At 43.4% G+C, this 20983-nt stretch overlaps 1 protein-coding gene and 2 long non-coding RNA genes across 3 annotated transcripts; 2 read left to right on the top strand and 1 right to left on the bottom strand.

The window, feature by feature from the left end:
* Positions 1-226: 226 nt before the first annotated feature.
* On the bottom strand, positions 227-5402 carry LOC135245864 (uncharacterized). The gene is made up of 3 exons (XR_010327425.1): positions 5148-5402; positions 777-869; positions 227-238 (listed from the first exon to the last, which is right to left on the bottom strand). It is a non-coding gene; the product is annotated as an uncharacterized LOC135245864 (long non-coding RNA).
* Positions 790-7466, top strand: LOC135245863 (uncharacterized). Its single transcript, XR_010327424.1, has 4 exons — positions 790-912; positions 1434-1605; positions 2008-2068; positions 7137-7466. It is a non-coding gene; the product is annotated as an uncharacterized LOC135245863 (long non-coding RNA).
* Positions 7467-12898: 5432 nt separating this feature from the next.
* Positions 12899-20200, top strand: LOC135245641 (ubiquitin-conjugating enzyme E2 H). Its single transcript, XM_064318816.1, has 7 exons — positions 12899-13374; positions 15338-15414; positions 15993-16067; positions 16512-16551; positions 17027-17079; positions 17651-17779; positions 18057-20200. Exons 1-7 carry the CDS (start codon positions 13322-13324, stop codon positions 18179-18181), a joined length of 552 nt encoding a protein of 183 aa, XP_064174886.1. The 5' UTR covers positions 12899-13321; the 3' UTR covers positions 18182-20200.
* The last annotated feature ends 783 nt before the right edge of the window (positions 20201-20983 follow it).

The raw sequence follows: 20983 nt of genomic DNA, 5'->3' as shown, positions 1-20983 counted from the left end.
GCCGGCGATCACAGAAGAGAAGGTGGCGCAACGATTGTTTTCACGGACAGAGGTTGGGGGTTCAAGCCCTCTGCCTTTGTTCCTTATCCTTGGGAGTCTCATCATCAGGCCATTCTGCAGCGCTTAACCGCCAACATGATGGTGGCGTAAATATTGTCCAAAGCTTGAGCTTGAGCTCAGGGTTCAACCCTGCTTCGTCCCTTCAGTTTGCATTCTGAGGTCTGATGTCTTCATGTCACTGCAGGAAAACACAAAAAGTCAAAAGTTACAGTGGTGCAGAGGAATGGTTCTGTTTCATACAAGGTCAGCGGTTCAATCCCTGCTTTCCCTTTCAGTTTGCGCAGCTTATCCAGGCTGTGGGCACAAAAAAGAGCGATAAATGCGAAGGAGTGTGGCGAGGGGGCTGAACTGATCTCAGGAGGTAGAGGTTGATGGTTCAGTCCCTGAGACCGCACCTGAGCAACGTGCGGTGGTCCCAAGTGGTGGAGTGTGTGTGTGGAGTGGATCGGGCAGGCAATCTGGCCTCCCGAAATATCCCAGAATACAACATGGGGGTTATAATATTTTTGCAAATTCAAAATTCGAAGGCTAAAAAAATTTTGACAGGGGCCCCTACTTGCTAGTGCACATACTGACAGTCCCCATACACTACGCAATCAAATGAACTCACTGATTGCAGAAAGGTAGCAGACAAGATTGGCAGTAGTAATGCACTAATATACACCAAAAAGTGGTGCATGAGAAACAAAAACAAACAAAACCAAACTCATGCTTACACAGCGCCTCCATCTGGGGACTTCCTGCATGGTCAGCCCATCTGTTAGACAGCCACCGTGCTACCCTGGTCAGCTCGTTGGGCTGCAGACAAGCTGGAGAGAAAAAAGGGGGGGATGCTTAAAATCACCAAAATTTGTTACATATGAACATACATTATGTAAATGCAACACACGCATGAACATCTTTGTTCAAAGGGAGTTGGAAGGACTGCATAGGTGGAATCAGTGTATGGTGCTACACTTTAAACGCCTTTAAAAAATAGACTTTAATGTTATGGTGGAGTTCTGATACTTGCTCTGCTGTAATGCCATTTTTTGTCCAGCAGAGGGAGGCAAATCCAGGTGAAGGAAGTGTGTGTGTGCGCATGCATATATATATGTATATTGTGGAGTTTTGCAGAGAAAAACGACTGGCTTGGGTTTCAAGTATGCAAAAATAACTTTATTCGAGCAGATCGCTCTGGAAAACATGCAATCAGACTGCCACGTCAGGAAGCTCTGCTCTCCCTCGCTAAACCCCCGGCTTATCTCTCCCTCCCGGCTGACGCGTCACCTATCAGGTGAGTCTGGGAACGTGGGCGTGTTGCCACAGGGGATTCTGCCTCTCTCCCCCCAGTGCTCACTACAATATATGTGCGTGAGAGAGAGGCAGCAAAGACTGTGCGTGTGAATTCTACACCCAAAACCTTATAAACAATTCGCTTGTAACAATTATCAGACGCAATCAAATGCGCGTGTGCCCGCACGCTATCACGCAAACCGAGTTTGTAATGGCGCTAATCGCATTCGCCTTGAACATTCCGATTCCGTCAAATTGTTTTTCTCCTCGGTAAGTTTCAAAAGTTCAATTCTGAGTTAGCTAACATTTTATGTGTATTTACTAAGCTGTCTGTTAAGCAGGATTAGCTGTGTGTTGCCTTGGTGGACTGAATGGCTGTTTTTAGCTTCTCAGGCAGGCATCACATCAGAAACTGTGTAAATCAGCTGAAATTAAGCGAACTTTAGCAGCCAGTAACTGTTAGCGCACATAAAGCATAAACCTACAAGCCACATTCCTCATGAGAAAAACTAACATTGAACGGACGTTAACTTCTTGTGGAAGCGGCCGCTTTCCCGTGTTTTGTTCGGAACACGATGAGTTTACGTTTGTACAATAAGTGGAAGATATCTGAGTAACTTGGATAACTGGCAGTTTTTAGTTAACTTAAGCTCATTTTGTTCATTCATTCAGAGAATCAACAGTCAGTTTTAACAATGAAGAGGAAGAGGACCCTAAAATATTTATTTTTTTGGTAAGTGTGGTCGTTTTGCTTAAAAAAAAAAAACTGTAATGCTGAATAGGAATGAAAACAAAGACAATATTAAAGCCCAAAGTCATGTGTAGAATAAGAGACACCCCCCCCTCCTAAAGGGACAGGGGAGCTGCATGGCCCCCCTCTCCCCAGGCACAGGAGAGCTAGCAGAACTGGGGACAGTGAATCTGGGACTGTGTACAAACTACAACACCCTGTATGTACTATCTCTGTGCATGTTCCACCGTGAGTGTGTGTGTGTGAGAGAGAGAGAGTGATAGAGGACAGACTGTGTCTGTGTGCGTGTGTGTGCAATGCATGTCTGTGTGCGTGTGTGTGTGTGAGAGAGAGTGAAAGAGAGAGGAGAGACTGTGTGTGCATGAGAGAGAAAGAGAGAGGAGAGTCTGATTGTGTGTGTGTGTGTGAGAGAGAGGAGAGACAAAGTGTGTGTGTGAGAGAGTGAGAAAAAGGAGAAACTGTGTGTCTGTGTGCGTGTGCGCAATGTGTATATAATGTGTATATATATGTGTGTATGAGAGCAAAAGAGAGAGTAGAGACTGTGTGTGTGTGCGTGGATATATGTGTGTGTGTGTTTGCGAGAGAGCGAAGAGACTGTGTGTGCATATATGTGTGTGTGAGAGAGAGGTAGAGGCTGTGTGTGTGTGTGAGAGAGAGAGGAGAGACAGAGTGTGTGCGAGAGAAGAGACTGTGTGTGTGAGAGAGAGGAGAGACATTGTGTCTGTGCATAGAAATGTGTCTGTGTGTGAGAGATATATATATGTGTGTGCGAGTTTGTGTGCATGTGCAATGCATACATGAGTGTGTCTGTGTGCGAGAGAGGAGAGACTATGTGTGTGAGAGAGGAGAGATTGAGTGTGTGTGTGTGCGCATGTGCATATATAGGTGTGTGTGTGAGACAGAGAGAGAGAAGAGACCGTGTTTGTGTGTGCGTGAGAGAAAGAGAGAGGAGAGTCTGCTTTTGTGTGTGTGTGTTTGTGTGTGAGAGAGAGAGAGAGAAGACTGCGAGTGTGTGTGTGCGCATGCGTGTATGTGTGTGTGCGAGTTTGTGTGCATGTGCAATGCATACATGTGTGTGTCTGTGTGCGAGAGAGAGGAGAGACTATGTGTGTGAGAGAGAAGAGACTGTGTGTGTGTACCTATATATATATATATATATATATATAAATATGGTTGTGTGTAAGAGAGAGGAGAGATTGTGTGAGTGTGTGTGATCCTATATACATGTGTGTGAGAGAGAGAGGAGAGACTGAGTGTGTGTGTGTGTGTGAGAGAGAGAGAGGAGAGACTGAGTGTGTGTGTGTGTGTGTGTGTGTGTGAGAGAGAAGAGACCGTGAGTGTGCATATATATATATTTGTGTGCATGTGCAATATATGTGTCTGTCTGAGCGAGAGAGAGGAGAGACTAAGCGTGTGAGAGAGGAGAGATTGAGTGTGTGTGTGTGCATGTGCATATATAGGTGTGTGTGAGACAAAGAGAGAGAGAAGAGACTGTGTGTGCGTGAGAGAGAGAGAGAGAGAGAGAGGAGTGTGAGTGTGCACATGCATGTGCATATATATGTGTGTGAGAGACAGAAAAGACTGTGTATGTGTGTGTGACAGAGAGAGAGAAGAGACTGTGTGTGTGCCTATATATATATATATGTGTGTGTGTGTGTGAGAGAGAGGAGAGACTGTGTGTCTGTGTGTGTGTGTGTGTGTGACAGAGAGAGAGAAGAGACTGTGTGTGTGCCTATATATATATATATGTGGGTGTGTGTGTGCATATATGTGTGTGTGTGAGAGAGAGGAGAGACTGTGTGAGTGTGTGTGAGAGAGAGAGGAGAGACTGTGTGTCTGTGCATAGAAATATGTGTCTGTGTGTGTGTGTGTGAGAGATATATATATGTGTGTGCGAGTTTGTGTGCATGTGCAATGCATACATGAGTGTGTCTGTGTGCGAGAGAGGAGAGACTGTGTGAGAGAGGAGAGATTGAGTGTGTGTGTGTGCGCATGTGCATATATAGGTGTGTGTGTGAGACAGAGAGAGAGAAGAGACCGTGTTTGTGTGTGGTGAGAGAAAGAGAGAGGAGAGTCTGCTTTTGTGTGTGTGTGTGTGTGTGTGTGTGAGAGAGAGAGAGAGGAGTGTGTGTGTGCGCATGCATGTGTATATATATGTGTGTGAGAGACAGAAAAGACTGTGTGTGTGTGTGTGTGTGTGACAGAGAGAGAGAGAAGAGACTGTGTGTGTGCCTATATATATACATGTGGGTGTGTGTGTGTGCATATAAATATGGTTGTGTGTGTGTGAGAGAGAGGAGAGACTGTGTGTCTGTGTGCGAGTGTGTGTGCGTGCGTGTCTGTGTCAGACTAAATTCATAAAATAGGAAAACATTTCATATAACAATCCACAAGTCTCAATATCTACAAAGTAACAAAAATGTCAGACCAATCAATTCAGCCAAGGCAACAAGCTAGATATTGCTGCTAACAAGTGGATCACTGTACACACGACCGCTATACAATTTATAGAAATTTTAGGGACAGTCAGAGATAGCAAACATGCCGACCATCAGGTTTAGTTAGCTAAACGGACAGTGGCTTATAACGAGTTATTTAAGCAACACAAATAAATAAAAATAAATAAAATCTCGCTCAAAAAAAAAAGAATCAAAATGTTTTTTTGTTTTTTTTTCTAATGCTAGCCAACAGATGTTGAAATAATAGAACAGGTGGCTGGAAACAAGACACATTTATGATGGAGTATAACGGAACTTTGTCATAGAGACTTGCAGACTTCACGACGTGAGGAGAAGCATTAAATATTAGCCACATTAACAGGAGGGGTGTGGCATACCTGCTTATAACAAACTAGTTTGCTTACGTCAGCTAGCTTGTTTGCTATCTAGTTAATGGTATCTACAGCTCGCTAGCTTGTTAATTTATTGATGCAAACTGTTTCTCGCCAGTTGGGTTAAATGTATGGACATTATCGGACATCACCGCGAAGTGTATTTCCAAATAAAGTTAAAGTTAATTGGCAATCATACATTAACTTCGGTGCGACAAAAAATGAACCTACCTTTCGGTCGCGCAGTTGTGTGGAAATATTTACAAGTTTCAGATGGCACCGCATGGCGTTTCGACAATGGCTTTTTCGGGAAATGAAGTCCAACGCCAGATCCGATTCAGCAATCACAACTACTTATTGACTACAAATCCCATAAGCGCTTTCAAAAATACAAAAATTGCGTCACGGTTTGTCAAACCGTATTTATTCGAATAAAGGGGAAACACTTATTTTATTTACGTTCTCAGTGCATTTCATGTACTGGAGCTACATTGCGGTTTCCGCATAATTTTGAACGGATGAAAAAATGGATTAATTTTGTAATTAGATCAAGATTAGACTATGGAAGTATCGTATATGGATCAGCAGCAAAATCTGTGCTGGCGGACCTAGATGTTATACAAGTTCGGGCTTTACGAGTGTGTTTAGGAGCAGTTAAAACTTCCCCAGTGTGTGCACTCCAAGTGGAAGCAGGTGAAATGCCACTGTGGTTGCGTCGGAAACAGCTGGTGGCTAACTACTGGGTTAATCTAAGGGGGCATGGAGATAGTCATCCAACAAAAAGGGTACTGCAGACAAGCTGGGAGAAGGAGAGGATGGAAAAAACAAGTTTTGGATGGGCAGGAGATCAAGTGGCAAGAGATATGGGAGTATATGATATAGAGTTTGGTGAAACTGTGGTGTGGCCTGTTAGACCTGTCTGGGAGTTAGAAAGTGTGGGGGTAAATCTGGAATTACTTAAGATTAAGCATAGTAATAAGAATGCGGACTTAGTTAGTGAATATTATAATTATAGGGACTGTAAGTATAAAGGCAGTGTTCAGATTTTTACAGATGGATCAAAGGATGCGACAGGGGCTGCAGTTGCTGTGCCTAGTTACCAAGTGGGAATTAGCAAGAGAACATCGGATTGTTTAAGTGTGTATGCTGTTGAATTGTTTGCCATATTGATGGCATTAGAATAGGCTGAACGGGGAAGGGTTAACAAAATAGTAATATGTAGTGATTCTGTGTCGGCCATTGCAAGTATTAAGACAGGTACAGCCAGAAATCACCAGGATCTGCTGTATGAAATCTTGTTTGCCAATTCAAAAGTGGTTAGGCAAGGGAAAAATGTTAAATTAATGTGGGTCCCAGCACATTCAGATATCCCGGGAAACGAGAGAGCAGATACGTTGGCAAAAGAAGCAGTCAAAAAGGAAAGTGTTGAAATCAATATCAAGTTATCAAAATCAGAGGGAAAGGGCATTTTGTGGGGAAATATCAATAAAGAATGGTAGCAGCACTGGGATCAGGAGAGAAGGGAGAGACATTTACATCTGATACAAAATAGAGTAGGCAGTGTAAGAAAGAGGGGAGGAAACAGAAGAGAGGAGGTTGTAATATCAACATTAAGAATAGGACACAGCAATTTACGCAGCACGCTTCATCTTATAGGTAAACATCCAACCGGTCTTTGTGAGATCTGTCAGGTACCAGAAACTGAGGAATGTACTGGAGTGTGGTGCTAGTGGGCAGGGGAGGAGATGTTTTATTAACTACCTTCGGGGAACGGGACTGTAAATGAAAGTGTGACAGTCAATAAGCTGTAGGAGTTAACTTACTCCGACTTAAGTTCGCATGTCTGTCCTTTCCCTCTCACGCGCGCACACACACACAGTCTTTCCTCTCTCTCACTCACAGTGTGTCCTCTCTCTGACGCACACACACACACACAGACATAAGTCTCTCCTCTTGCACAGTCTGTCCTCTCTCTCACACACACAGTCTCTCAAATTCAAATTTATAGGCATGAAATACATTTGTAGATATTGCCAACGCGTACACATAGAAATAAAGAAATGAATTAGAACATGAACATAAATTGAACCGAACAATTGTTATATCTAACTCAAAAACAACAGACACTATGATGATGATGATGATGATGCCCAACCACTGTCCCTCAGATTGTGGCAGGCAGAGATGTACTTTGCTGTTTCAACCCCTTTTTCACTCCAGCTTGTCTGCAGCCCCACACGCAGCTGTGGTCCTCATCTATCAGAGCTGACCATGCGGAGGAGAAGCTGTGTACATATGAGTTTTTTTTTTGTTTTTTTTTGCTATGCACCACATTTGGTGTAGATTAGTGTATTACTACTGCCAGTCTTACATACTTACATACTTACCTTTTTGCAATCGAATGACTAAAACTCATTTGACTGCATAGTAGTATGGGGGATTGTCTGTAGTAATGCACTTATGGAGAGTGGGGCCTGGACAATTTTTCCATTTTTTTTTTACTTCCCCAAAATCAGGACCCCACACCAAAATAAAAATAATACAACCCCCGCTGTATGTTCTCTGATTTTTCGGGGCGGGGGGTAAGTAGTTATAATGAGAAGTATAATTATAAGTAAGTATAATTAGAATTAGAAGTAAGTATAATTAGATGTATAAGTAGAAGTAGGTATAAGTAGAAGTATAATTAGAATTAGAAATAAGTAGGTATAAGTAGAAATAAGTATAATTAGAAGTAGGTAGGTGGGGGATGAAAGGTGGGGGTGTAGGTGGGGGATGGCAGGCCTAAGTAAGCAAGTCAGTACTTGCATAACCCCTTTGTCTGAAGACCCAGACACACGTTGGAATCAGGCCCTGGTCTTAAAAAGCCACAATCTCTGCTGGTTTTTGTTTTCACCCTCAAATCAGTACCCGTTTCAGACCCAAGCAACCAGGTGAAGTGAGCATGGTTCATCATTGTGCAGGAAAACATCATTCAACGCAAAGAAATCTTCAACAAAGAGAATCTCCTTCATGCGCAGGTGAAGGTGACCAAGAGAAGGTGGAATGGCCTGGAGAAGCTGGCCCAGAATCAGATGCAGTGGGGAGGAGTTATGGATGGCCTGTGCTTAGTGGGGGATGACAGGCCTAAGTAAGCAAGTCAGTACTTGCATAACCCCTTTGTCTGAAGACCCAGACACACGTTGGAATCAGGCCCTGGTCTTAAAAAGCCACAATCTCTGCTGGTTTTTGTTTTCACCCTCAAATCAGTACCCGTTTCAGACCCAAGCAACCAGGTGAAGTGAGCATGGTTCATCATTGTGCAGGAAAACATCATTCAAAGCAAAGAAATCTTCAACAAAGAGAATCTCCTTCATGCGCAGGTGAAGGTGACCAAGATAAGGTGGAATGACCTGGAGAAGTTGGCCCAGAATCAGATGCAGTGGGGAGGACTTATGCATGGCCTGTGCTTAGTGGGGGATGACAGGCCTAAGTAAGCAAGTCAGTACTTGCATAACCCCTTTGTTTGAAGACCCAGACACACGTTGGAGTTCAGGCCCCTTTCATTAGTTTGTACACTCTTGCCATTGAGAGCCCTTGTCCATTCCTGTGCTCAGCTGCCGGTCTGCTATAACCTTAAAGCCACACCCAAGCGCCCACACACGCATTCACGCACGTTGCCAAAGAGCGAGCTACAGCTTTAAAACACACCAAAGAACTCAGACTCATTCTATCGTAACAGTTGTTATGCACTGGTGACGTTGCTACCCCTACTGGTGATCCTGTGCCTTTCTCTCTCCCTGGTGATTTGGTGCCACACCCTGATTAGTTGCTGATGGCCTAATTGCCCCCACCTGCCTTTGGACCAACATTGAGAAGGGAATTCTCATCTGTCGAGTAGACATTGGTGGCTGTCCTACCATTTCAGACAGACTGTTTTATGGCTTAATGTCGGTGTTTCTGTGTTATTGGTGCTGCTTCTTTTTGGTTTCCATGTACCTCAATGTTCATTTTATTATTTTTATGTGCGTTTTGTTTGGTTGAGATAGAGCCAGAAATCTGCAGGGACCACCATTTGTTATCCTCGGAGAAGAAAACTACTATGGGGTTCATTCCAAACATTTTTTTATTTTCAAATCCCGCTGTCTTCTCGTGTCCCCTCCTCTGCTAGCTCCAGAAGGAGGACATGAGCAGAGATCATGGTTGAATTAGCGAGGAATAGGGCAACAGGTTTGGCAGGGGTCGAAACCCTGGCTGGAAGCCAACTCTTCTGCGTTTTTGTTTTCACCCTCAAATCAGTACCTTTCAACCAGCACCAGGTGAAGACGTTCACATTGTGCAGGAAAACTCATTCAAGCAAGAAATCTTCACAAAGATCTCCTTCATGCGCAGGTGACGTGACCAAGAACGGGGATGACCTGGAGAGTGGCCCAAATCAGATGCAGTGGAGTAGACTTATGCATGTGCGTGTGCTATGGGATGAGGCCTAGTAGCAGTCATACTTGCATAACCCTTGTTTGAAGACCCAGACACCATTGAGTTCAGGCCCCTTCATTAGTTGTACACTCTTGCCATTGAGAGCCTTGTCCTTCCTGTGCTCAGCTGCCGGTCTGCTATACTTAAAGCCACACCCAACGCCCAACCCTTCACGCACGTGCCAAAGAGCAGCTACAGCTTTAAAACACCACAGAACTCGACTCATTCTATCGTAACAGTTGTTATGCATGGTGACGTTGTACCCCTACTGGTGATCTTGCCTTTCTCTCTCCCTGGTGATTTGGTGCCACACCCTGATTAGTTGCTGATGGCCTAATTGCCCCACTGCCTTTGGACAACATGAGAAGGGAATTCCAGTCGAGTAGACATTGGTGGCTGTCCTACCTTCAGACAGACTGTTTATGGCTTAACTGTCGGTGGTTTCTGTGTTAATCTGGTGCTGCTTCTTTTATGGTGTTCATGACTCTAATGTTCATTTTTATTATTTTTTTTTTTAATGTGCGCTTTTGTTTTGGTTGCAGATTAGAGCCAGAAATCTGCAGAGGACCCACATTTTGTTATCCTCGGGAGTAAGATAACTACTTAGGGGTTCATCCAAACATTTTTTTATTTTCAAATCCCGCTTTTTTCCTCGTGTCCCTCCTTGCTGCATAGCTCCAGCTATGGGACATGAGCAGGAGATGCATGGTTGAGATATGACGACGGAGGAATAGAGGAACAGGTATTAGGTCAGGGGCTTAACCCGTCCTGGAAAGCCACAAGCTCTTGCGTTTTGTTTTCACCCTCAAATCAGTACCCGTTCAGACCAGCACCAGGTGAGTGAGCATGGTTCATCATGTGCAGGAAAAATCATCAAACAAAAATCTCACAAAGAGATCTCCTTCATGCGCATGCATGGTTGAGATATGACGACGGAGGAATAGAGGGAACAGGTATTAGGTCAGGGGTCTATAACCCTGGTCCTGGAAAGCCACAAGCTCTTCTGCGTTTTTGTTTTCACCCTCAAATCAGTACCCGTTTCAGACCCAAGCAACCAGGTGAAGTGAGCATGGTTCATCATTGTGCAGGAAAACATCATTCAAAGCAAAGAAATCTTCAACAAAGAGAATCTCCTTCATGCGCAGGTGAAGGTGACCAAGATAAGGTGGAATGACCTGGAGAAGTTGGCCCAGAATCAGATGCAGTGGGGAGGACTTATGCATGGCCTGTGCTTAGTGGGGGATGACAGGCCTAAGTAAGCAAGTCAGTACTTGCATAACCCCTTTGTTTGAAGACCCAGACACACGTTGGAGTTCAGGCCCCTTTCATTAGTTTGTACACTCTTGCCATTGAGAGCCCTTGTCCATTCCTGTGCTCAGCTGCCGGTCTGCTATAACCTTAAAGCCACACCCAAGCGCCCACACACGCATTCACGCACGTGCCAAAGAGCGAGCTACAGCTTTAAAACACACCAAAGAACTCAGACTCATTCTATCGTAACAGTTGTTATGCACTGGTGACGTTGCTACCCCTACTGGTGATCCTGTGCCTTCTCTCCCGGTGATTTGGTGCCACACCTGATTAGTTGCTGATGGCCTAATTGCCCACCTGCCTTGGACCGTGTCCCAGAGGGTGTGGCGGCGGCGGCAGCGGAGGCGGAGAGGTAAGTTGGGGGGGAGGGGTAGAAGGGGGGCGCTGGCCCCCCGGAGGAGTGGAGGAGGAACGGTGGGGGTGTTGGAGCAGGGGGGAAGAGAGAGGGGGAGTCTTAGTTTGCTGGCCGGGCCGGCCCCCCTATATATAAAAATTATATAATATAGGGGGGCCGGCCCGGCCAGCCAGCAACTAAGACTCCCCCTCTCTCTTCCCCCTGCTCCAGCACCCCCACCGTTCCTCCTCCACGCCTCCGGGGGGCCAGCGCCACCCTTCTACCCCTCCCCCCCAACTTACCTCTCCGCCGCCGCCGCCACACCCTCTGGGACACCGTCTGGATCTGCTCACGCATCAGGACCTGTGGATGAGAAACAGGGATTAGACAAAGGCACATTGCAGGAGTGGGGCTTGAACCCACAATTTCAGAATTTCAGAATTTCTGAGACCGGCACACTTACCCGCTGAGCCACTGCCGACCTCTGGCTCCAGGGCTGCAGAGGGTAGAAGAACCAGTGAGACCAAAGAGGCCCAAGAAAAACCAAATGGAACACGCGGGATCGAACTCACGAGCTTCGCATTCAAAGACATCGACAGTACCGCTACGCCACCAGTCAGGCAACAGAACCAAGGGTGCTGCATCGGGTAACAGAAGATGAGAACCCAACAACACAAGAATATCTAAAGTAGACGCGAGATTTGAACACCGAAGCTTGGGTTCCAAAGACGGCGACAGTACCATCGCGCCACCCGCAATCGAGCCGAGGCAGAGGCGTTTCAGATGGTAGAGGAAGATGAGAACAGAGAACCGCAAGCGAAAAAGAGGCCAAGAACAAGGCTCGAACCCTGAACGCGCTGCATCGCGAACCGAAGACGGCACCACTAGGCCACGGCGGCCGTTACGCTCGCGCCAGATTTTTAAATATTTTACTGTGCAGAACTGGAGTTCTTCCACAGGCGGGGAAGGTAAGACACTTATTGGACCTTTATAGTAATATAATGCAAACTATGCATTTTCCAAATCCACAGAATTTGACTGTTTTCATTCTTAATAAAGTTACTACACAGAACCCAAATTACAAAGCACACACTTCTCAAAACACAACTAAAACGTACATACAATAAATGTTTCTGAATCATGTTAGAAATAGCCTTAATATTTTTTTAAATGTGGATTTTATTAGGAGCGGTGATATAATATTGAAATAATTTTGAAAAGATTCTTGTTCCGGATTGAAATTTAATTAATCAAATGTGGGGAGTTTGCCAATCCCAATATGATAGAATAAAATGTACATTTATTCAGTTTTTTATTTACTCTGTAAAATATACATAGTAAAGCATTCTGTGACAACCTTTCTGTAAGACAGTGGTTCTCAAACTCAGCTCTGTGTATACTTGTTTTGTTACATTACTTGCTCAGTTAAGGTTGTTGAAAGCAAGGGTTTTAGTTCTTTCACAATTTGCTCCGTAAACTTATTCACATCATGCATAATTTCCTCATTATCATTTGCTTTGTCTTTGAATTCTTCATTATCTACGAAATGGTTAGGTTTAGTGACCATGTGCCCATATTTCCATCAATTAGGAACCTATTGAGTCACTTAATTATTTAATCAGTTTAAAGTATGTTACACCTTTTTATGTAATCGTTTGCAATACAGCATGATTACCACAATGCGAACATGGGATTTTATTCTTCATGGCATGGCATGAATATTTTTGACATAACGTGCCTTAAGATAGTAAACAATCCCTCAAACGTGAAAAGCATATAATTTAAAATAAATGAACATCTTGTTAAAATTCTGGAATTGCAACTGCAGTTTGAACAAAAACCAGCATAAAAGTGACCCCAGGACGGAGTTTGAGAACAACTAGCAACAATCAACTCATATATTTCGCATTTATTCCGGCGGTTACGTAAGGTTGGGGGGTCTTTTAATGTTTCTATTCCAAAACCAAACAACGTATCTTTACTCGTAGAGATCAGGCAAATGAAACCGCACAACTATAAAAACTACAAATCCGAGCACGCCATTTAATTTGACGTTAGGCTCTTACCTATGTGCTGTCGGCCCCGCAATATTACGTTTTCGGCGGAGGGATCGAAGCTTCAGGACAGAAGAGAGGAGAGAAGCAGAGATAGAGAAATTGATGCGGACAGAAAGTACGGGGACGTGGGAACATTTCAAACGATCTGCTTTTGTGCAGACAAATGAAAAATAATTGGAATTACAAAAGTAAAGTGGCTACATAACTGACAGAGGAGACTACTGTTTTATTCCGAAGAGGGGTAAAAAATGTCGTCTCCGAGTCCGGGTAAAAGGCGAATGGATACCGACGTGGTGAAACTGTATCCTTTTCAGAACATAAACAACAGAAACAAAAAATAATCTGCACATTTTGTAACAGAGAAGGCAGTGACAGCTGTTTAACAATCGTAGTGCTAGCGTCTGTAATACACAAATACTATATATTTTGCTGAAATGTGTTCATGAACAATTTATAACGTCTGTAGCTACGGTAGTTGAGGTTATTATGACAACAAAAGTGAAAACTGCTTTTACGGTCACCAAAGATTCCACACAATGGCTGGCCAGCTAGCTAACGTTAACTCAATGAAACATCTGGATAATTTTGTTTTATTTTGCTACTATACTTAGCTGGCAAACCCAGTGCAGCGTAAAACATCATGTAAAGGCTTTGTTATTTGTTTTCCGAGTATAGGCTTAAAACTGGCTAAAGGTGTTGTGGCATCACAAGTGCCTTATCAGCATTGCCAACTCATTTGTGCTATCAACGTATTTGATTTTTATAGATAGCAAGCTTGTTCGTGCACACGCAACTACACAGTTAATAGGCTAAATAATGAAATAAACAGTTAGCTGCATCCGAAATAAACAAACTGTGCACTGTAACAGCAGATTTGAGCTAACTGAGCTAAAGCTGAAGTTCTAAATGTTATGACATGAACTCTATAGTTCACATAAGTTCATTTGTGAGATCCGAAGGCAGTTGGCTAGTTAACGTTAGCTACCAAGCTAGCTCGTGTAACAACAGCAAAACCAAACACGATCTTTAGAGAAAAGCTCAGTGGTGGGATATTTTAAGCTGATAACGTTTTGTTACCATCAGATAGATCATAATGACAAAAACTAATTCTTGCTCACTACCTGAAAAAAGGACACGGAGCATGAATAATTGCATATGGTAACTTCTATTTATCATGTGGGCCGACATCCGACAAACCTTTTTAGCAAGCGATGTGGACGCAAATTCCCCTATTGTTGTTATAACGTAAATGACCTCTCGATATCTGAACATAGTTGTTTAAAGTTGGGTGTGGGCCAACGGTTAAGTTCCTATGGTTAAAGGGAGCCAAGATAACTTGACTATAACTTAACTATAGATCTGACATTTATTGGCGTCACATCGTGTATTTTCAGCAGAGCTGTCACTTTGCTAACTTATGATAAAATATTATGAACGCAAAATCGTTGCTTAGCATTTGCTTACATATGATGGTTTTGTTAGACATTTTATGTTTAAACGTGTATAAAAGGTTACACTTGCTAATGTTCAAGTTACATGGAAGTGTCAGTGAGTTGTTTTCTTTTCGCCCTTTTGCAGCAAAACTAGCATGCCGATTGGCCCTGTTGTTACTACCCGGAAACAGAAGGTGGGACTATATCAGGGGTGTCCAGTCCTATCCGAAATGGCCCGATGTGGGTGCAGGTTTTTGTTTTACACCACTACGACACTGAGTTTTAGCTCGGCTAAAACAAAAAACCTGCACCCACTTCGGCTCTTTTCATACAAGACAGGACACCCTTGGACTAAATGAACATCTGATGGACTTAACAAAGCTTTTTTATTTGAGTAAAAGATTGGTCCAACATCACCGGACTGCAGTAGTACCAGCAATAAGCTCAGATAGCTGTCTTGTTGTGCATAACCTAATTTCTGATATTTAATGTGCAAATTTCACATTATATTTTTCAAAGTATTTACAATGCTGGGCTTATGAAGGGTACATCTCTGCCCAAAAGAAAAAATGAGGCTTTTAGCACAATGTGAAAAAAGGTTCCTTAAAATAAAATTGGTTGGAAATAACAAGCCTGAAAAAGAAAGGTTGGCACTGTTATTGGCACTTTGTGTATCCTTAATGCATTAAAATATACCAAAATGTTGTTCCAGACAGGATTGTGTGTCAATGTTAATGTACAAGTGCTAGACTAAAACAAAAAGGTTTTAACCTTAGCTGGTGTTCAGGGGCACAATTTCAATTAAAGCAGAACTCCTTAACCTCTGCTCAGGATCGAGAGCAAACATGAAGTCACGATCCTGAGTGGACTCAACGAATTTGTAGTAAAGTTTTATGGACCACAAGGAAGTAAGTATAGTTTGTTTATTCATTCATTCATTTATTCATTTAAATAGCCCTTTTTTGTGGTCAATGTTATCTGCATCATCTCTAAAGAGGCTACTAAACAGTGTCTAAAATGGTTACTTTCAGACACAAAATAAACAATTTTTCACAAGACACCATTAGCCAGCTCAAGTGTTTCCAAGTTTCACAGGTACAGCTCAGGTATGCTCAGGTATGCACAGATGCCTCCAATGCCGGAGTTCAAAGGGGTGTCGGTAAACATCTTGATTTGTTTACATACAAGACTATGCAGTTAAATACTGTTGATCATACACCTTTCAGTTCAGCTGGAACACTTTTTTTTTTTACTGTTCTTTTTTATCTGTTTTTTAAAGTATTTGTTCGTGTTGACATTCTCTGGGTAGTAACGTGTTTGTGAGCTTATTTCTGTGATTGTACTCGTCTTTGTTCCTGTGTGAGCATGAATGTGGATGATTCCTGTACTCACCTGCCTTGTTCGCAGTGCATCATGGGATAGTATGCACCTCATTCAGGCTGGCTTGTGCCCTTTGACCCTTTGATGCTCTCCTCTGTCCTTTTAGCTCCGTATGAAGGGGGCGTGTGGAAGGTGCGCGTAGATCTACCGGACAAATACCCTTTCAAATCTCCGTCTATAGGTACTGGCGTGGATTTAAGTTGTGAGAATGTACACCGTTGTGTGTGTGTGTGTGTGTGTGTGTGTTAGCTCTGTGAATTCCACTGTTCTGGACATTCATTCATGGCCACGTATTCATTATGCCTGAGTTGGATTTGTCCCGGCTAACGCCGAACGCTCTCACAGCGTTGCTGTGATATATATATATATATATATATATATATATATATATATATATAATTATTTATATATTTGATTTCATATTTCAAATGTCATATAATTTTATATAATTTCATATAAGTTCATATTATACACTTGAATTTCTTAACAGATCATCATGTTTTTGAAATCACTGAAAGTAGCAATAAGCAGTTTCCCAGTTTTAAATTAATATGATGTTTTCTCTCCTCATTCATCCATGCATTTCACTTAATAAACTGCTTTGTACCTCTCTCTTCCCTTGTAGGATTCATGAATAAAATCTTTCATCCCAACATTGATGAAGCGTAAGTTGAGGTTTACCCTTGTAACAACCATTAGATGGGAAATGTTGTCCCTCTCAGACTTACTCTGATGAACTAATTAACCTCAGAAAGGAGATTTAGAGCACAGGACTGACTCTAACCCAGTCATAGCATATTTAGTCAGGGACTTGATATGACCTGTGAACAGTTGGCATACTTTAACCGTGCATAGAACATGGCGTGGGTTTGACTCATGCCATCTGTTTGTCTCGTCGATCCAAAACATTTGTAATAAAATAATAAATAATAATTTAAAAGCCTATTTTGGCCTTGAATATTTTTACTTGAATCTATTTTCTGTTTTGCATGTTGAGGCCACAGCATGTGAAGCCCTTATTGGGTTAGTGCGAGGGTAATGCCCAAGGGGCCCACACCACGATGGGAGATCAGGAGAGCAGCTTGGGGTATGCTGTGGAACAGGGGGTTCTTTCTGAACGCTGCTCTTGTTTGTTTTCAGGTCAGGAACGGTGTGTCTAGATGTAATCAACCAGACGTGGACGGCGTTGTACGGTGAGTGGATGGGAAGAGGGAGCCTGGTGGTAGACGGGGCTGTGGCGTGGGGTTGTGTGTGTGTGTGTGGGGATGCAAGGGGGTGCAGGGGTGCGGTACGGTTCTGTCTGTGCCCAGCCCAGGATGCCCACACTCTAAGTAACTAGTAAGTAATAATATAACAATATTTAAGTAATCACCATTCATTCATCTTAGATAAGTCAACAGTAACACCGAACAGTGCCACCCAGTGGAAGTCTGCAGTACTGAACTGAAAAAGGGCTGCACAGTGTACACAGGTCTGAAAAGAACTGAAAGGCCTCTGAAGAGTTTAGGGTCCTTAGCGGTGGTGTTGTCAGGTTTTAGATTATGCTTAAAATCACCAATTAACATCCAAGAAATTAGATCAGGTGAAGTTAAAAAATTTTTTAAAAAAACCGCGTACCCATCAGCCCTCCATGACCAGAAACGGGGACCTCTGGTTTAAATACCGACCATATCTTTCACTCTGAACGCTGTCACGGTTTACACACTTTGATGCACACATACGTAGAGTAAATTGTATCACTTTCCTACCTGTTTCCTTTGGCAGATCTTACCAATATTTTTGAGTCGTTCCTGCCTCAGTTGCTGGCGTACCCCAATCCCATAGACCCCCTGAACGGAGACGCTGCGGCCATGTACCTCCACCGGCCTGAGGAGTACAAACAGAAGATTAAAGGTGAGCCGTACTCTGCTCAGCTAACGGTGAATTTAACATATTTCCTTTTTTTTTTAAAAAGGCAGATGACAGGAAGAGGATGTGGTGTGCTGGTTCACCACAGACTACTCTTAAATTATTACTGCCAAGTAATACACCAGGCGTGTGTCCTGTGGTCTTGATAAACCACAGCATGATGCACTCCTCCTGGTGCAGTTCCCTGTGGGAAAAAAAGCTTGCTGCTGCTGCTGTGTTTTGAATGACTGCTTGCGTCTCCTCTCCTCCCCTCCCCTGACAGAGTACATCCAGAAATATGCAACGGAGGAGGCGCTGAAGGAGCAGGAGGAGGGCGCCGGTGACTCCTCCTCGGAGAGCTCCATGTCGGATTTTTCGGAAGACGAGGCGCAGGATATGGAGTTGTAGTGAAACGAGGAGGCCCTTGACCCAGAGACAATACGACTTTCCTAACCCACGAGAAGCAGACTATAATATTCATATTTAAACAAGGCGATTTTTTATTACTAAAAAAAAAAGAAAAAGAAAAAAAAAAGGATTTTTATGGATATAGCGTTTGGTGTGTATCTCATCCCTCTGTCCTGTGTGATCTTCACCACCAGTTCTCAGCCCAAGGCCCATTTCCACTGTTCATGCGGTAGCTGTGTAGCTTGGATGCATGTGACCACTCCCCCTCCCCCCCCCTCCCCGGTCTGAGCCCACTTGTGACTGGACTCTACAACAAAATATGGGCTTTTGTTTGCAGGGCCAAGGAGAGGCACGTCAGTTCTCTTTGTGCCCTAGCTCACCCTAGGAAAATCAAGGATTTTATTGGCAAGTCATGATACAGCTACGGTCCAAAGTTTCAGTTTCCCCTCCTAATTAAGCAATTCACATGGCCTGGATATGTGAAACACTTGTGTGGCAGGTTCACTGATTAATACTGTCTTGCACTTGGCAATTATCATCATTATTTTTAAACTGCTGTTAGTGGGGTTCTTGGTCATGAATTTCATGACACGACGGGTGTACTTAAAGCTATAAAAGAGAGAGGTGGCAGCTCTAACAACCCTGTTTCTATCACACCTGTCTGCTTTCCTGAGAATGGAACTGAAATCTGGCCACGGTTCCTTTGGGTTTACCTACCGGCACACCTTTAGTTAGTTTGTTTTATTAAGTTACAAAAACGTTAAGAGCCACAACCACCATCAACACAGAATCTTCTCTAGTAAATATTAAAACGCCCTCTCCCCCCTCCCATTGAAGTAATTTAATTTGAATGAAAACATACAGCAGTTCCAGATAATGTACCGCTGACAGCAGAATAAGTGTATTTTGGATAGCACACACTGCACTGCACGCTGCCACCAAATATTGGGGGTGTTGAGCCCTGCCCTTTTACCATGTGACACGTCCCCTTCAACGTCAGGGGAGGAGCGGCCATGGAACATGGGATACCAGCACCCGTGGGTTTCCACAAGGTTTTAAAAAAAAAAGAGGAATGGTCAACAGGCCCCTGATGACAGAGCAAACGCGCTCACCGGAACGGAATTGGGAAACCGAAGACGAGCCAGCTGAATCTGTCCTTATTCTTTTCTGTAATTATTATTCATATTTTTTTTTTTGTCTCTGCCAGTTTTTAACATCGAGGGCTTCTATCTGACACTGCATTATGTTACAGAAATGGCGTGGCACAAATTTTTGAAGTATGGTACAAATCGAGATACTCACACTTGTTTCTCTGGAGGCTTTCTGTATACGAAGGCTATTGTTTCAGACAGGAAGTGTAGGCTGTGTACTTACTCTTCACTAGTGGGTGGGGGTGCAGGTCCTAATCCAACTTGCCTCTGGCTTGTGCTACACCAGTGGTAAGTAACCAAACCTGTTCCTAGAGATCTATCGTCCTGTAGGTTTTCACTCCGACCCTAACAAAGCCGCACCTCACTCAACAGCTAGAGATTTCGTTGAGCTGCTAATTAGTAGAATCGGGTGCGCCAAATTAGGGTTGAAATGAAAACCTACAGGTTGGTAGACCACCAGAAACAGGGCTGGTTACCACTGTGCTACACTATAGTAAGTGTTCCGCTCGTGTAGGGGTAGCTGCATTTACTGGACCGTGAATACAACTGAAAATATATTGTTTCTATAACGCATAGAGATGGCTTGTGTGACCTATTTTTGTGCAAATGAAAAGGTAACTTCATTAGATTTGACTTGATCTATTCTATGATTTCCAAAAACATATATATCCAAAGACTCCAAAAGCATGCCCTGTGTATGTTCCCTCATGCAAAACTCCTCATGAGTTGTAAAGATTCTGCTCTCTATTAGTGGACGCAGGTTTGAACATCAGTGTGCTGGATTTATACCCTTATAAGACTTCAACATTGGATTGAGTTTGAATGCTGAGGCCTGAAGTTATACCCACTTGATTTGATCAATAACAAACTGGGACAAAAGCTCCAGTATTCACCAAAAGCCTGTTAAAGGCAACTGGATGTTCCACTCTGGTCTGGATTGGGATGAGAGTGAGGTCGGCTGTGCAGGACGGGTGGTCCTGCACTCCCCACGGTACACCCCCTCAGTGATGGAGCACGCAGAGCCGAAAGGTGTTGGGCTGCACTGTACCTCAAACTCTCCTAAAACTCGAAAGAGTGGCTTTAGTGCGATTCGACCATCGATGGACACCAATAATTAAATACCAGTTTGTGCAGAACGCGCCAGAGGAGAAGAGCAGACTTGAACATTTTCTTCCTTTTTTTAAGTATAGGCAGGATTTTCTGTTTTTGTTCAAATTTAAGCAGTCTTGTATTCTGTGACAAGACAAAAAAAAATTGGAATGTGATGTTGTGCATGCTAAATTGGGAAGCCTGACAGTGCCAAAGGGGAGCAGCTCTACGTTTCGCCCCCCTAGAGGGAGCTGTAGAGCCAGGGCCTGTGGTGATTGGTGTAGTTTGCGGCTGTGAAAAACGGTCCGTTTAGTAACAGCAAATATGGGGGGGGGGGATCTGTGTCATCAACACCGGGTTTCAATTATAACATTTCTGCACCCCCACCCAAGGGTTTTTTTTTTAAAGAAATTTTTAAGTGAATTGACAGGAGGGACACACAAATGCTTTCCACTGGATCTTAAATAAAGAACGTGTAAAAATATGAGACCACGTCTGTTCCACGACCCCCGGAGTAGTTTTGTGAAACTGTCTACATTAAGTATTATTAGCAGCAATGTAT

The sequence above is a fragment of the Anguilla rostrata genome, chromosome 19 (assembly GCF_018555375.3).
Source record: "Anguilla rostrata isolate EN2019 chromosome 19, ASM1855537v3, whole genome shotgun sequence".
NCBI classification, from domain to species: domain Eukaryota; kingdom Metazoa; phylum Chordata; class Actinopteri; order Anguilliformes; family Anguillidae; genus Anguilla; species Anguilla rostrata.
The sequence above is the reverse complement of the archived record's forward strand: the minus strand, read 5'-3'. Positions and strand labels throughout refer to the sequence as shown.